Source organism: Vanacampus margaritifer, chromosome 18 (genome assembly GCF_051991255.1).
Source record: "Vanacampus margaritifer isolate UIUO_Vmar chromosome 18, RoL_Vmar_1.0, whole genome shotgun sequence".
Taxonomy (NCBI): Eukaryota; Metazoa; Chordata; class Actinopteri; order Syngnathiformes; family Syngnathidae; genus Vanacampus; species Vanacampus margaritifer.
This window is the reverse complement of record NC_135449.1, coordinates 4,923,952-4,940,579: the sequence shown is the minus strand read 5'-3', so window position 1 is coordinate 4,940,579 and position 16,628 is coordinate 4,923,952. Positions and strand designations below refer to the sequence as shown.

The window sequence follows — 16,628 nt, the reverse complement described above, 5'->3', positions numbered from 1 at the left end:
CAGTGTGTACAGTTGCATGGATTAAAAATATATGTGGTGGGAAAGTGTGTGGGGGTCAAACGGATTGACTCGGAGAAATAACGGTCATAACAGAGACATTAACTGATTCATTCCCAGCCATGTTCACTGAAGCAATCCCCTTCGCTCCCGGCTGTTTTACTGGATTATGCAAGCCCACAGGATATCGTGTTCTATTGCTATAAAACATGGAACCTACCAAAAGAAGGATTACAATCGCTATCTGTTTCCGTTTCGCAGCAATTTGCATTAGAATATAGCTAAGTTTCGTCATTATTCACAAATCTGTTTAGAACTGTGGGGCTTGTTTGCAACATGGCCCTGGTCGATCTCTTATACTCAGCTGCCACCCGCTGGCCGTTTTTGTCATAAGAAACATTGCTGCAACCGATCTCCTCAGTTCAGAGGACGCATTAAAGTCTTATGTATGCTCTAGCACAGGGGTGCACAGGGGTTTTCCCTCCTGCAGCACAGCTGAATCTAATGATCAGCTAATCAGCGAGCTATTGCAGAAGCCTGACAACGATCCTGATCATGATTTAGGTGTGTTAGTGGAGAGAAACATGGAACATCAAACAGGCTGGATAGGGGCTCTCGAGGGCCGAACTTGAGCACCCCTGCTCTAGCATAAAAACATGCGTCCTTGGGACACTTCAAACATTTTAAATAGAACGTATTTATACGTTTTTGGGAGCAAATGAGTTGATATGGAAAATGTTTCCTGTAGGTCTCGATTTTTCTAATAGCAAAATATGTTCCTAACATTTAAAAAATGGGACAAATGCATTCACTTTACATTTTTTTCCTGTTGGCAATTCCCCCTTTTCCACTTTGGATATCCCACTTCTCATTCGATTGTGCAAATGTACCAAATGAAGATCGCGTGAACGTACGTAAATGCAATAGTGAATCCAAGGCACCGCGTGACCTTCAACAAACACGCCTTCCCTCGTTACAGCGCGCCAAACAAGAACGACCACTCTTCTGCCGCTGCTGATGAAGAATTTCCGCCTTAGGGTAGCGCGAGAGAAAAGTCGCTCGCTCGTGTTTGCGCTCCGAGGCCGATTTGCATGCCCACTACTCCACGTCGGGGACGTCTAAACTAGCGGGCTGATTCGTACACAAAGGCGCTCAATGCCACACGGCCGTAACTCACTTAGAGAGCGAGAGAGAGAACCTTGTGACTGATAAATTCCGCGAGCACTGTAAATAACATCAGTAATTGGACTCATTCAAACAAGACTAGCACGTCCTCATAAAAGGAGAAAAGCAAATCCCATTCATTGTTGGAACGCTACACTCCATTCAAAGGGATGAGACTGAATGGGGGGGGGGGGGTGTAAAAAAAAAAAACACACAAAAAACAGCTGACTGGAAGAAAGCAGCACCCTGGCACCGACACATCTGGCATTTAAAAGGCCTCCGAGGAGACGTGCTGACATTCCCGTTTTGTTTTTCGTTCACGCGTGCTCTTTTCAGCCAGCTGTTGTGCAAAACAACGCTAATTGTGTATGTATGAACATGCTATGAAATACATAAACCCGGAAAAAAATCAATAACAATAAACAGCCCTGACAATGAAACTTGAATGATTAATTAGCCAGCCCCGGGTTCCTAATGGGGAAAATAAACAGACTATTTCATTTTTGCGTCACTATTTATTATTGCAGTTTAACTTTAAATGTCTGCGGTCTTGTATTAATGCACATTTATGTACAGCACATAATAAAAAGGTGATCAAATGTCCTTAGCTGGTTAGGTAGTTTCCGTAACCTTGGAGGTCGTAGGTGGCCAGCGAGTCCAACAACCAAGCGCGAGTCACAACCGTGGCCTGTTTTGCCAGACCTGTGCAGTGAACAAGATGGTGTCAAAAGATGACATCATCACCATCAAATGTTAGTCGTACATCGAGTTTTAGTCTAGAGAATCTTAAGTGGCAACTTCTATTCTACCCAGTCTTAATTTGTACTCATTTTTATCCATATTTTAGTTTTTTCATACAGTCTATATTTGTCAGTACTTTTACATATATTTAAATAAACCATAAATAGAGCTTACATGTCTCACTTATTTTTCTTCATTTATTGGTAAACACCACTATTATTTTATATTTATTACTTAATTTGTCATGTTTTTGTAATTAATATTTTCATTCACTCATAACAGTACATGGTTAATTTTTTATTTTTATTTATTTTTTTAAAATATAGCTTTATTAATATTATTCTATTTTAAAGCAAATAGTATTTTTTTTCTTCATTCACTGGGAGATAATACTATTAATTATTATAATATGTTTTAAAATATTTTATGCATTGTAAATAACTGTAGTCAGTTTTATTTAAATTTGATTTATTATAATATTATTTTCATTTCACATATATTACATATGATGCATAATTTTTTATTTGCAGGTATACATAAAGTATTATTTTTCATTCTGCGTCATTTTTTATTCAGTTATAAATATTTATTGCTATTATATATATATATATATATATGTATTTTTTTAGATTCCAGTTTAGTTTCCTACTTGTTTAAACAACCCCCCCCCCCCCCCCACCCAAATCTCCCCCGCCTCACCCTCCACCGTCTGACAATTGCTCTCGGCCATTTTTTTTTTTTTGCCGCCCGAATTCTTTCACACTCGCTCTCCCCGGCAAATCCGTCTTGTCGGGTGAAAAAAAAAAAAAAAAAAACGTCTACCACCTTGTATGTCAGACTTGGTGAGAGTTTGACACTAAAACGGGAACACTAATTGAGTGTGAGAATTGTAGAGGGAGCAGAAGCTTTTTTTTTTTGGAGGGTAACTATTTTTTTTTGCAGATTTTCACCTATCGCCGGCTTGTCTGGAAGGTATCCAGATACATGAGGGTTGACACATTAGTTGTTATGATATGAAGAAACTTACTGCTGTACGAACTTGGCTCTGATCCAGGTTGAACGATGACCAGCTGATTGGATTTCTGTGAGACCAAAACACACTTCGTCAAATAAACACACTCCGATGCTACTTTTAGCTTTCTTTTATTTAGCGTTGCACACTAAACGCTCGACTGCGAACCAAGCTGGAGGAGGGGGGGGGGGGGGGGGGGTCATGAATAGTAATCATAATTGCAGCGTTGGCAGGGGCCAAGTGCTTTACCGACGTGCACAATGTGCAGGGTTGTACTTTGTTTAAATAATACACCATAGTGTATATGAGCCATACGCAATGATGGATTCATTGAAAGTGCAACAGCCACACTCGCACCATTAAGGCCATGTAATAAGAGCTTGGTATTGCCGGAGAGGTATAATTCATTTAACCGTAGCGGAGCAGAATCCAATGAAGGCCAATCTATTTTGATTGTGAGAAAATATGAATCAATGGTCATTTTGGCGACGGCGGTCTCACCCGTTTGTCGAGCGCGAGCGGGTCTTTGGCCACCGTGGCTCCGCACAGTTGCACCATCCACTCCATTTCCTCTGGGAGATGAACAGACACAAACACGGCGACATTAAAGCATGCAAATTACAGGCAACCAAAAGCTACTCAGTAATTGTGTCTGATGCCACGAGACGGGCGACGGGCGATACGCTGTGCGCCGGCACGTCATTCCTCATTCCATTATTTTCCTCCTCTTGGCATTTCAGCTTAGCGGCGGCGGCGGCCATTAGCATTCACGTGAGCAAACTTCCATAGATAGCAACGTACAGAACAGACAATAAGAAGCGTTTTTTTTTTGTATTCAACGCACCTGCTCATCATTGTTCCAAGTGAAAATGTGTGTGAAATTGTTCATTTCAAATAAATAAATCTCATTGAATTGGGTGCTGGACAAATACATGGGTTGAGCACAGCACCCAGAATAATAACAAGAACTCAGGTGGTTTGAAGTCAGCCTGTGCTGCGCCGATGCCTATGGCAGGCCTACAGGACGCCGACATCACTGCAGCGCAGAATCATTTACCAATTCAGCAAACAGCAGCGCACGCCGGCATGGCACGAGCACAGACGGATGCAAATGTTTTGTTGTTGTTGTTGTTTGAAGAAGAGCTTCTCAAACTTTTGGCCTCCCGAGAGCCCCCTCAAAATCCAAACACCATTTGAGCAAACTCATTCCACTGCCAGCTGTTTTCAGAGCTTTGCCATTTTAGAGCATTTGGACGCATATTAAAATTATGGTGTGCGTTCATTTTAAGTTCCTTTAATGCCACTAATTGTTTTAATGCGTGGTTAATGAATCCTGCACTGGGGGGGATTCCAGTCGCAACGCAGCAGACACGTCCATGTCAAAATTTAGCAGCAATAAAAGTAATAATAATGCATAGGTTTGTAGAGACTGGGGTCAAGTTGTCTTTTACAATTTTAAAAATGTGCAGAATTTCACAAGTTACTTCATGTTAAAGATTAGATAGCCCAATAAGAAAAGATAATTGCGCTGAGCTGTCACAAACGTCTTACAAATGTAATTATGCCATCTAGTGGCAGAAAAATTACAAATCAATATATATATTTTTTTTTTACAGCATGTCTTTTTAACTCTTTGACTGCCAAAAACGTTAAATAACGTTTCGTAAAATCCTATGGAGGAGTGCCAAAGACGTTAAAAGACGTTTGTTTCAAAACAGAGGTAAAACTAACCATTTTCTATTGTTGATTACTGAAAAACGGAATAAGGTAGAAACAAACTTATTTTTTCTGATGAAAGATGAGAGTCCAATCTTTCATTTGGTAGTATGTGTGTTTCCATAGTCCAAACACATCGTTTTCTGTGGACCTTGAAAGATCAGTCAAAATGCTTAAATCGGCTGGCACCCACGGCATCCCTTTTCTGAAAACGTCTGGCAGTCAAAGAGTTAATGACCAAATTACTGTATCAATAACTAATGCAGCCATTTTCCACTTTTATGTCAAGAGCATGACATTTTTTACTGTACATTTAGAACAGATGTAAAATTTGCAATTAATCGTTAATTATAGAAGTCATGCGATTAATTATGATAAAAAAAATTAGTCGCCCGACACCCCTAATAATTCAAATGTTAAATTTCCTACAAAGCCTACGTCGAATCCCTAAAAAGTGTCAAAATTGCCGTTTGAGCTCAGTGATTAGCTTGGAGTGATGTGACACGCCGTTTATGTAAGCATTTACCTGTGGTCATATTTGTGAAAGGTCCCTGGAAGCAGATTTCGTAGCCCTTCATGAGAAGCTGTGGAAACAAAAAGGTCATTGCATGCAAAGCAATTAATTGGCTTGAACCTGGCTCATGCTTCCCTGCTTGAAAAACAAACACGGCTGCCTATGGCGTGACATTATCATCAGCAAAATGAAAAAACAAGCCATCCAACAAGGAGGGCGAGCACTTTGTTGCTTTTCAGGGTCATCTCGCTTGGCTGGGGAAATTGTCATGCTAAATGGCTTCCTTGAGCCACGGTGGCCACATAATTCATGCTGCATGAGGTTCGACGCATTTGTACGGATGGGAAAATGACTTCTTTTTTTTTTTCTCTCAGCACTTGTCTGTTTATAATGATCATCAAGCCAGAGGTGCTTTGTGTGATGAAAGTCTCTCCGTTGCAGATTTTTAATTTAGACAACACTAATGTCCTCCGGGACATATTGGGAGTGCCAGGTAATCGGTTCATTCAAACGTATGGAGCTGCTTTGACTGAAACGGACCCTGAAATTCTTTACCAAATTCAAACAGGCGCCAGCTTACAAGTCTTGTTACTGCAAAGTTCTGCACTCACATTGTCGTCTCCGGTGGTGCGAGCTCTCTTAGGGCCAAAGTGATCGGACCCGTTCACCACGTCGCCTCGTACTTCAAATAAGCTCTGCGTGGAGGGGGAAACACAACAATATGAATGTAAACATTCCAAGCACGTCACGATTGTCAGACGGGCCGGCGAGCACAAGTTGGAAAAACACTTATTTGGTTTTATAATGAGCGCACCGATGATGCACTGCAGTTATTACGGCAGATGCCGGGAATGCGAAAGCAAATGGATGACAAATAATGCATGAGGTGGATCGCGGCTAACGGCGCGGAAAGCTTCGTCAAACGGCTTTGATTCAACGCGGAATCATAACACGGGGGGCAAGCGTACCTCGTCCACGACTTTCTTTTGCTTGAAGCATTCGGCGATCCCTGCGAGGAGCAAATGAGAAGATCACTTATTGCGGCCGGACTTGCAAGTGTCAGGTTGAATTTGTCACTGAGGCGGGCGTACTGTCACCGTGTAAATTTACAACAAACAGTGAGTAAGGCATTAAAAAAAAACAAAAAACATTACTTACACTGAAAGCTCACCACCCACTTCCTGCCTGCAATGCCAAGGAAGTATTTGAGGGTACGTTCGCATACCAGGTGTTCATCTGGTGAAGAAAAATGAAGGAGCAAGAATTATTTTGTTTTTATTTCAGTGTTATTTACAAGACCTTAACTCATTCACTCGCAGCCATTTTCACTGAAGCGACCCCCTTACTGGATTTTGACTGATTTTGCAAGGCCCACAGAATATTGTGTTCTATTGCTATAAAAAATGCAACCTACCAAAAGAAAGATTAGAGTCTCTTCTTTCATCAGAAAAAAAAAAAAAGTATAGAACTATCTGTTTCCGTTTTGCAGCAATTAGTATTAGAAGATAGCTAAGTTTCATCATTATTCACAAATCAGTTTGTAACACTAGGGGGGAAAGCCTCTTTGCAACATGGCCCTGGTTGATCTCTTATACTCTGCTGGCCGTTTTTTTTTTTTGTAATAACTACCATTGCTACAGAGGTGGCAAATCCAAGTCCAGAAAGTAAAAACCCTGCCACAGTTTGGCTTTAGCTAGCTAGTTCCCTAGCTAGCTCATGGTGCTAGTTTACCTGCTAGGTAGCTAGCTAGCATCAGGGGCTAAAGCCAAACTATGGCAGGGTGATATTTAAAATAGAACCTTTTTGGGAGCAAATGAGTTAACACGAGTCAGCATCATTATTATTACTCAGAAATTAACAACCAGGATTTTGTATTGTTGGCACCCCTTCCACTTCCTTCAACTTTCAACCAGCACGATCAGGAGGTTAAATGCTCCCCATTTCTTGGTTGCCAGGGAAACGACCGCCTGTTAAAAGGCCTTGTCGAAATGTGGCGCTTTGGAGCTGGCGAATTAAAAATAATCTATCAGGGAGGGTAATTAGCGACGAGCAAGAGAATGAGGTTGGCGGCTTATCTCCAAAAGACTTGTGTTAAGGAGCCGCACAAAACGGCAAAGTACTGCTGGAAATGAAAATGTTCTTTTTTTCTTCAACTAGAAAGCTAAAAGTGTCAGAGCTTGTTTGAATTTCTTGAGTAAAACAATTTATTAACTCAAATCCCAAAAGACCAGCTGCACACTGCGTGACATTTTTATTGTTTGCAGGTACCATTAAGCTGTACAAATAGACACATTAACCACAAAAAAGTTAAGGGGAAATTCCTTAACTAAGCTATAACCTGTACAGGTGAACAGAATTTGAACTTCTATAAACTTTTTAATTAAACTATCCAATTGTTTATGTTTTCAGAACTTTTCCCACAACTTTGGCTAAATACAAAACAGTTTTTAAGTTGTCCACTTATATTTCTTTCTTTGCATCAGCACTGCAACCTAGTGTGAGTTGAATTTCACATCAAGAGTTCATAATAAATAGAAAAAATGTTTTAAGAGGGAAGTCAACACAAAAAAATGTTGTTCTTCTGATTAATATAATAAATATGTGTAATGTAAATTAAACAGCAAAATCCAGCCATTTTTATCCATCTCAGGGGGGGCGGCCATTTTGCTACTTGTCGCCGACTGAAAATGACATTAAAGTCGCTCGGGGCGCGGATAACGACCAATCACCTGTTTTCTGAGATTGGCCATGTGACATTTGCCAGCCAAGCTGTGATCGGTCATTACCTGAGCAACTGTGATGTCGTTTTCAGTCGACAAAGTGACAAAATGGTTGCCACGCCATATATTGGTGTTGACCGACCGCCCCTTTAAAAAAAAAAAAAAACTGTTGCGCAATCACGCACACTGCCTGAAGTGACTTTTCTACAGCTGTCGTACGTACCTGTGCACATAACAATGTGAGTCACCTCTGCGGTCACCTGGGAAACCACACGCGCGCCGACTCTCTTCGCGAACCTCCTCACCGCCATCTGCGAGACGTGACAGGTATGATTGGCCAACGTTAGCCGTCCCTCGACCCCACTTACGCCATTAAGATGGATAATTGTAGCCTCGCCGGATGATCCCGCACACACACCTGCTCGGCGGGCGCCAATCCAGACGACACCAGCACCATTTTGGCTCTATGGGGAGCCTTGTTCTCTTTGTCGTTGGAGGTCGAATTGGAATCGGCGCCGCTTTTCGCAGCTGGCGGCGGCGCCGAGCGGGAGAATGAACAAATCAGTCGGTCAAATAATGAGCATGTAAAACGAGTGATAGCCTTACACGTCTCGACGGCGGGCTGAGGCAACTCTTCTCCATCACGGGGATGCCTTCCGGGCTGCTCTGCACCTTCTGCAAGGTCTTTCCTGCAAAAATAACGATGCAGCTTTCAAATCTACAAAGAATGATTTCAAGGCCATACCATGAAAATAAAACTAATACGACAGAGACAAACAACAATTTGTCTCACTGAGGACGCCGCATGTAACGCTGGTTACAATTATTTCTGCCGCGCACTTTTCTGCCTGATTTTTCATTTCCACAACAAGCTCATCTCGCTAAGCCCCTTTCATGTTATCATCCGCCAGCTCTTCTTCGCTCGGAGGAGAGCACTTAGAACCCTGCAAGGCGAGAGTTTCCAGGTGGGGGTGGGGGGGGCATCAGTCAAGCGGGAGAGATATATTACACAGGCAACACAAGTTTCCTTCTAAGTGCTCTGAAACGATAGAAGATACAGGCAGCAATGACTTTTTTTTAATCTCTACGGAGCTGGAGCGGATTGGGGGTTGATTGGAGAGATTATTTTGCTCATCGCGCCCTGCCAGACGAGGGGGCAGCCACCCAATTACCGGATGCGGGACGTGTTGTTGATAAAGAAGATAGCAGCGTGACGTGTAAACAAGTACATATGCTGACATTTCGTTTTTTTTTTCTTCAAAGTAGAAAGAAGAAATTTCAGTTTGAACCTAAAATGATAATAAGATTGAATAATGTGACCACCTCTAAACTTTTAGATGTCCAGCTGTTCAATGTCTTGCCTTTTTATTATGGGACTGCTGAAAGCAGCACATATTACTCTCCACCCTAGAAAATCCCGAGATTTTTCCGCAAAAATGCGGCCCGTACCGTAGATCGCACCGGGACAAATAAGGTATCAAACGATGCGGCTCGATCTGACTCGGTGCGGCATTACTTTTCTAGGAATTCCGAGTTACCATGGCGACGCAATTCCCCAAAAACTCCCAAAAAACTCCCATAGGAAATGACTGGAGAAAGGGGGAACAAATTACAGATCAAGCACCTTTTTCCAAGACACGCTGCGCACGCATACGTTATCCTACCAATACGAATTTTAGCTCATTTTGTAGGATTTTTTCCCATCTTTAGCTCAGTGTCGAAATCTTTTTTAAGGAATGAAAGCTCTCCCCCCTGTGCGGGTTCAAAGACAGTGAGTGAATTAGGCTTCTACCGCACTCTGTTGACCAATTAACTTTAGAGTGGCGGGAAAAAAGAAAAGTCTACTTCTATTTGCAAAAGTTTCACTTCAACTCGTCACCATGGCCACAATCTTTTCTCACTAGACATCAAATTCTCACATTTTGTAGTCACGAGTGACTTCTTTCAGACAAACTAACTTTTATTTGGCTAAGGTGTCATTTAGTACCTTTATTTTCACTTTAAACTAGGACAAGTCGGACGAACTCGCCTATCTCTTCCATGTTAAATTCAGGCGCCTTTCGCGCTTCATTTCTGATAAATCATAGGTTTTCAACCTGCTCTCATTTGGTCATTTTTCATCCGATTAAAAAAATGAGAACATGCTCGTGTTTCCCAAACCCTTGCCGTTCTAACGAGCCATTTCTTGAATCTGTATCTTGAACCGTTAAGTCGTGAGAGGCTTTTGTTCAAGGGGTGCGTCTCTCATACAATCTCAATGGAATGTGGGGCGCATGATGGCTCCAAGTCAAAAATGGGTGTGCGTTCTTAAAGCGACAGTGACATATTTTTAGTTTCTGTTGATTATGGTTAACTTCCACATTTCTTGACCGATTTTTGTCGTTTAAATTTTAAACTGTTCAGCTCATTTACATTTTTTTTAAATACATTTTCAGGGACAGTGAAATACTTTTAGTTGATGTTGATTATGGTTAACTTCCACATTTCTTGAGCGATTCCAGTGGTTTAAATTTTAAACTGTTCAGCTCATTTACAAGAGTCAGCAGTCCCATTCAAAATTTCCGCGGGAATTTTTCTCGTTGACAAATAAAGTACTGCATCTAAATGTAATTATCGCAATTCACACAAGGGGGCAACAAAGAGTTAAGGACTGAGCACATTTGAACTCTGTTGCTAAACAAATCAGCAGCACCAGCATCTCAGATGAAATCAAGTGGGGAGTCTTTAACATCATGGTGTAAATGCAAATGTAAAAAACGGCTTCTAAGAGGAAAATTTGCATTCCAGTTCTGACAACGTGGTATACGTGTTGACGGCCCGCTTTACTAACCTGTCTGCATCACGGCTTGCATCCGGCTCACCTGGATCCAATTTCTGCACGTTTGGGCCTTATGCAAGCCAAAAACAAATTAATAAATCAAACTTTAACAAAATATCCTCAAAAAAAAAGAAAAAAAGAACAAGTATTTTATCAAGTAAATGAATGCAATAATGATGATTTCGATCATGTACGGTAGATGGACAAGTCAGTCAGTGTGATTTGCTTACACACAGCAGGGTTGGCCTCCTTCTCCTGGAGCACCTCAGTCACTATCGCCATCAATTTCTTCAGCCTCACCAGATCCTGCTGCATCTCCAGCTTTTGCTGACGAATGAGAAAAAAAGAAGAAGAAGAAACAATTGACTGAATAGAGTAGGAGGAAGAAAGCAACCTTAGAGTTCATGCATGCACAATAATGAGTGTCAATCAGCGGGGGGCAGAAACTAAACTTAGCTGTTAAAAATGACAGAAAATGTAATGTTTTTTTTGTTTGTTCTTGCTTTACTTTGTCAGTAGAGGCATGATGAAGTAAAAGTATGATTTATGCAATATTTGCAATAGAATGAGATATGAACTTAAATTTACTGAGGCGTGACAGTGGACAGATAAAAAAAAAAGGAAAATGCAGGATGATGGATGAGAAGTAAAACAAGCATCATCTCCTCTGCAGTCCATGTAAATAAAAATGCAATTTAAAACTTGCTGAGATGGATGTTTTGTTTCCCCCCCCCCCCAAGTCATCAGTCATTCTGGAGATGACAGCCCATTGAAGACAATGAGGACGCTGCCCTCTGTAGGACGGGCGGGATAATGCATGCAGAGAAGCCAGCATCATATTCTATTCTCAGATTTGATTTCTAGACCTATTCAGTCAAAAAGCAATTTTAGGATGGGAACTTTGTGAAGAATTCCATCACATTTCAAAACTAGAAAACAAAAAATAATTAAAAACCTGGTGAAGCCTGAAGATAGAAATGTTAACGCTAAAAATGTATTTTAAAAAAAAGAAGGTAATTTTAAAAATATAACAAAAACGGACACAAGATTAAAAAAATTCTACATATTTATAGACACAAAATATAATTAAAATTCTACAAATACCATTTATTATTTTAACCACATTACTACCCATTTATTTGTTTATATCTCCTCATTGTACAGGACTTTTGATGGAAAATGCTAAGCAAAGTTGGCCTTAAAATATATATAAAAGAAATTTACCTGTGTAACAAGAACCTCGCTTGTGAATTGCGACGACTCAGCAGACGCGCATGCTCCGTTGGCTGGCACATCCGCTGCATAAGGAGTCATAAAAATGAAAATCACATTCATAGAAAGGCTATTTACGGTTTTGCTTGAGGCAAAATAGAGCGGAGTTGTAAGGAAGTTCTTGACTCCTACAAGAGAATCTTGAATATCATCTTACATTCATCTGGAGGGTCGAACAAGTCGACGGACGCTTGACTGTCGGTTACGTAGTCTGGCGTCACACACCGCACCGCGACATCATCGCCTTCGTGCCGGTTAGCTTCGGCGGCGTCCTGACGGCGGGGAGCGCCCTGCTGGAAGATTTGCACCAAAGTGGGCAACTCCTCATTGGAGCTGCTCAACGTCTCTGACGAGTACCGCAGCCTCGGAGTCGTCCTCCGCGTCTTGCGGCTGGGGTTGCTGAGAACGGACGACTGGACGCTCGTCTGGGTTCCGCGGTCCGGCTCAACTCCGAGGCCGTCCGGAGTCGAGGAGCAGTCGGGATTTAAGGAATGTTGCGATGTGGTTGCCGGGCAGTTTCCAGCGGCCGATTCAAACGGACTCTCCGGAATCTTCTGGCGCTCATGAAAAAGGAGTCCAGAATCCACGACCCGGGGGATGAAGGACGCGAGGGGGCTTTCCGTTTCATGTGCAGTCACTTTGTTTGGACTGAGGGCACTGCTGACGGTATTCCTGAGGAGCACGGGAGCGGCCACCACTTTGGCAGCCATTTTCCTTGTAGGCGAATCGGTCGGGGGGATCAAATCGCTACAAGTTGACGGCTCGGTGAAGTCCGATCTCGGCGGCGTCTGCTGGACTCCCGATTTAGTACTGTTGCTCTTCTCCGGGCTGTGCGCGAATTCTTCATCCTCGCACCGACTCCTCTTCCTACCCGAGCAGGCGAGGCGGAACGACTTCCTTGTGGCGGCCTTGAAGCTCCTGAGGAGTTGGGCGGTGTCCATCTCGCTGTCGTTACAGTCCTGCTGGGCACTCGCAAAGGAACGAGGAGCGGGATCGTCCGGAGCCGCCCCAAACAGACTTGCGGAACTTAGAAGCAGAGGCGGGTCACGATCTGCTTGGTTTTGAGTGGGAGGAGCTCCCTTAACGAGATCGTCCAGATGGGAGATCTCCATGTCTTCGATTGCACAGATGTCTTTGTCATATATGCAACCATTACTTTTGCAAGCATTTGCATGGGAAGGATTCGATGTTCCGCCATCTTTAACGTCCTTTCTGAGCGTTTTGGCCCTCTGGCGAGTCGGAGCTTTTTTGGGAGCTGGCTGTCGGACATCCCGGGAAGACGAGTGAAGCCTCTTGGATCTGCGGGTGCCCGTCGTGACGAGCGCCTCCTGATCCTCGCTGCTCGGGTAGTTCTCGATGTGCACCTGAACCGCCTCCGACGGAAGCTTACTCTTAGCGGCGGCGTCTCCGTTTTGAACTCCGACAAGGAGCAGAGGTTTCACGGCTCTGGCGGACTTGCCCCTCTCGGAGGGGCCTCGCCGCTTGTCTGCTTTTTTCGCAGCGGGAGTTTTCGTCTCCGCTTTGGCCGGCAAATCAGAGTTGACCTGCTGCAAGGTGCGACGCAGCCTCTTGGTTGGCTTGCGTTCAGGCTCGTTAGTTTCTGGAGGTTTGTCCGGATTCTTCTTGGGAGTCTCACAATTTGCCGGTTCTTCAGAGACGTCCATCGTTACAAGCTCTTCCAGATCTAAAAGTTTCTCTTCAAGGCTTTTTGTGAAGTCAGTCGGAGTCAGACTGGTCGTCTTCTTGGATAGCTCTTTTGAGGCATGTGATGGCGGTTTGCTGCCTGCGCTTTGATGAACTCTTTGCTTTCGTTTGTAGGTGACCCCAAAAACATGCGCTTCAAGAGATTTGCCGATCTGCTCCTTCTTGTTGAACGTTTGGACGTCCGGCGCGTAAGTGCCGCTGTCCGAATCGTCGGAAACGCGGGCAAGCTCTCTGGGTTCCTCCAACGGAAGGTTCCCCTCAGCGGGAACCTTCATGAGCCACTCCGCGACCTTCTCCTTACTCCGCCTCTTCCTGCTCTCGAAGATTTGGTCCTGATCCTCATCGTTCTTCTGCTTCTGCCTGGGGGATTGCGTTCGAGGTTGACTTCCCGTAAAAGCCGGCACAACTTGGTCATTTCGCCTTTTCCTTCCCGTTGTGAGTCTTGATGCTTTGACTGTTGCTTCAATCAATTCCTCGGATTGTGACGTTTGAACGGAGCCGTCCTCAACTTCACCTTCTGTCGTCAAAGGATTGGAATCTTTAAATCCCATGACTCTTGCAAATCCATTGAGAGCTAAAAAAAAAAAAAGAGAGGGAAAATCTGAACCGTTTAAACAATTTTGAACACAAAAGAAGAATGACCATATATCTAAAGTTTAATTAATCAGTGAGGTGTTCCTTCCTATTAATCCTTAATCTTGCCAAGATATTTTCAACAATTCTAATTTGGGGAATACCTAATATTTATTCTGTCCAAAAATCAATTTACTTCCTGTAAGTGTAATTACCAGGTGTCCCAATACTTTTGTCCATCATAATGTAAGTGGACATGTCCAACTTTTGTCTACCCCCGAGCTTTTACCTGCTATAGTTGATGAGTGAGAACTCGGAAGTGCCTTTTCAACACCTTCCACGTTGTCAGATGTTCCATCAACCGGTTTGTCATCGTTTGCCCTGCTTGGACAGTAACAAATCAACACAACAAGTGACAATTAAAATCAATTGGAATCAGAATAGAATTTTCAAATCACACTCACTGAGATCGCCTTTCTTCTTGGGCCAGTCCAGTGAAGTCTGAATGAAGAAAGTAAAAGTCATTCAGGCCCCTCCTTTTCGAGTTAATAATGGCTGCACAGTACTTACAGTTTGTGCCAGTGTCATGTTCGTACGCCTGGATCATGTCTTGCAGCCCTGCGACCAGTCTCTGGAAACCCGGACTCTCCTGCAAGCTTCTGTGAGAGAGAAAAAGTAACATTTTGAGACACTTTTCGAGGCCATGTCTCCATGTTAAAGAGACACAGGTTTAATCACAGGCCTTTCTCTCATGAATATTTTTGCAGGGTCTCCGCGTAAAAGACACTAGAGCATCTAGGGCGTGTTATTGTGAATATGGGCAACCTCTTTGTTATCTTTTCTTTACACACAGGGCAATCGGCTCTGCTTAGTTTGTTGTTGTCCAACAGCTTCAGCATACAAAACCTAAGGTAGTGAACACAAAGTGTTGAATAAAATACTAATAAAACACATGGATACAAGTTCAGGTTCAGGCTATAAAGCATTTCAATTGATTATATCGGAGCTACATGAATTACAAACTTAGGCATTGAATGAAGGCATTTTTGTTTTGTGGCGTGCTGGGAATTTTTTTAAAAGAAGGATAAAAATGAATGAGTGGTTACAGTATTAATTGTGTAGTACTTTTCACCATGATGTCATATTTACTTACGGGTCAGACCAAAATATGACCGAGGGAGAACAATTACACAGGGTAAAAGGGTTGAATGATGTTTACATACATGCAAAGTTCTATTAGCATTTCATAATGTTATGTTCATTAAAAATATTGTAGTGAAAAGTATTTGAAATGATACTTACTTGCAAAACTGATGGTCACACTTGGTGGAAACAGGTTGCGTCAACAAATCCAGACTATTAATGAAGAAAATGAAAAATATAGGAAACACATTTCGATGAAAAAGTTTGTTTTATGCAATTTGATTGAGTCTGTTTAATGTCAATTACCATATGGGGCATTGCAGGGTCTCCCATAGGACAGAAATCCCTCTTTTCACCTCGGTGTCTTTGGCTGGTGCCATGAAGTCTTTTTATTTTTTAATCTAAGCGCAACAAAACGAACAATTACTCAGTTTCTACAACACGTCAGTCGCATTCAAATACATGAGGACTAATTTGACCAAGAAATGTCGTCACTGTCGCAGTTTGGTGTTGTGACATCAGCCATTGTGATTTAATAAGTGTGGCGATAAGTTTGACTACTTTAACAACACACAGGAATTACAATAACGACACCGACATTACGAAAGGACAACACAAAATGATGGAAGATGTCGCCGCTTTACAGTTTAACGGACATTTTGTGACCATTTTACCTGTTTTGCAGCCACTCTTGACTTTTCCGCTTTGGTTTTCCCGCAAACTTTCTTCTTCTCTTATGTGTTGAACAGCAGCTTTCTGTTTGGGTTAGCGGGTTCCATCTTCTGGTGGGAAGGTAGAACTACAGCGTTTAATCGTTAAAGCAAGCGTCGAAAAATAGTGTTAAAAAACAGCGGAAAAAATATGTTTTTATTGTTGTGGCTAGTTCACATAAAGGTACAATATTTTATATAGTGGACTAAACTGTTCACTGAAAAAAAAGAGTTTAAGAACCACTTGGTTTCCATTGATGTCGTCAGGGGGGGTTGTTGGGGTTCTCACAAAGAACCGACGTTTGCTTTGACAGGTGAACCCTGTAGTTTCGATTTTCAAGCAGTCCAAACGAAGCATTTTATCTTCTTAGATATTTTCGCGACACTATTCATTCTCTAGGGCCGAGTGAAAAAACACAGAAATGGAAAAAAAAAAAAATCTGTACTGGATGCACCACCTGACCATCTCTTGTTCACAACCTCACGTACTTCATTCCTCCCTTCTTTCCTTCCCGTCATATCAACCTTTTTACCTCAATTCTTT

General features: G+C 42.4%; 1 protein-coding gene across 2 annotated transcripts; it reads right to left on the bottom strand.

Annotated features, from left to right (window-relative positions):
* Nucleotides 1–1,656: 1,656 nt before the first annotated feature.
* On the bottom strand, nucleotides 1,657–16,189 carry LOC144037884 (uncharacterized). Of its 2 annotated transcripts, none has more exons than XM_077549756.1 (21): nucleotides 16,049–16,189; nucleotides 15,681–15,775; nucleotides 15,534–15,587; nucleotides 15,057–15,137; nucleotides 14,802–14,890; nucleotides 14,696–14,732; nucleotides 14,521–14,615; nucleotides 12,112–14,232; nucleotides 11,907–11,980; nucleotides 10,913–11,009; nucleotides 10,695–10,752; nucleotides 8,471–8,553; nucleotides 8,283–8,392; nucleotides 8,088–8,175; nucleotides 6,303–6,380; nucleotides 6,113–6,153; nucleotides 5,756–5,839; nucleotides 5,157–5,214; nucleotides 3,416–3,486; nucleotides 2,930–2,984; nucleotides 1,657–1,863 (listed from the first exon to the last, which is right to left on the bottom strand). In XM_077549756.1, the coding sequence occupies exons 2-21, from the start codon at nucleotides 15,752–15,754 to the stop codon at nucleotides 1,766–1,768; spliced, it is 3,546 nt and encodes a 1,181-aa protein (XP_077405882.1). In that variant the 5' UTR covers nucleotides 15,755–15,775; nucleotides 16,049–16,189; the 3' UTR covers nucleotides 1,657–1,765. The 2 variants fall into 2 exon arrangements, with proteins under 2 accessions (XP_077405882.1, XP_077405883.1); XM_077549757.1 differs by having other exon boundaries at nucleotides 14,521–14,612; nucleotides 16,049–16,188.
* Between the last annotated feature and the right edge of the window lie 439 nt (nucleotides 16,190–16,628).

Coding starts and splice junctions, on each gene's coding strand:
- LOC144037884 (XM_077549756.1), bottom strand. CDS start 15,754: ATGGCACCAGCCAAAGACACCGAGGTGAAAAGAGGGATTTCTGTCCTA. Junction 15,588..15,680: donor ACCCTGCAATGCCCCATATG/GTAATTGACATT, acceptor CTTCATTAATAG/TCTGGATTTGTTGACGCAAC. Junction 8,554..10,694: donor GCAAGCCGTGATGCAGACAG/GTTAGTAAAGCG, acceptor TTATTTTTGCAG/GAAAGACCTTGCAGAAGGTG.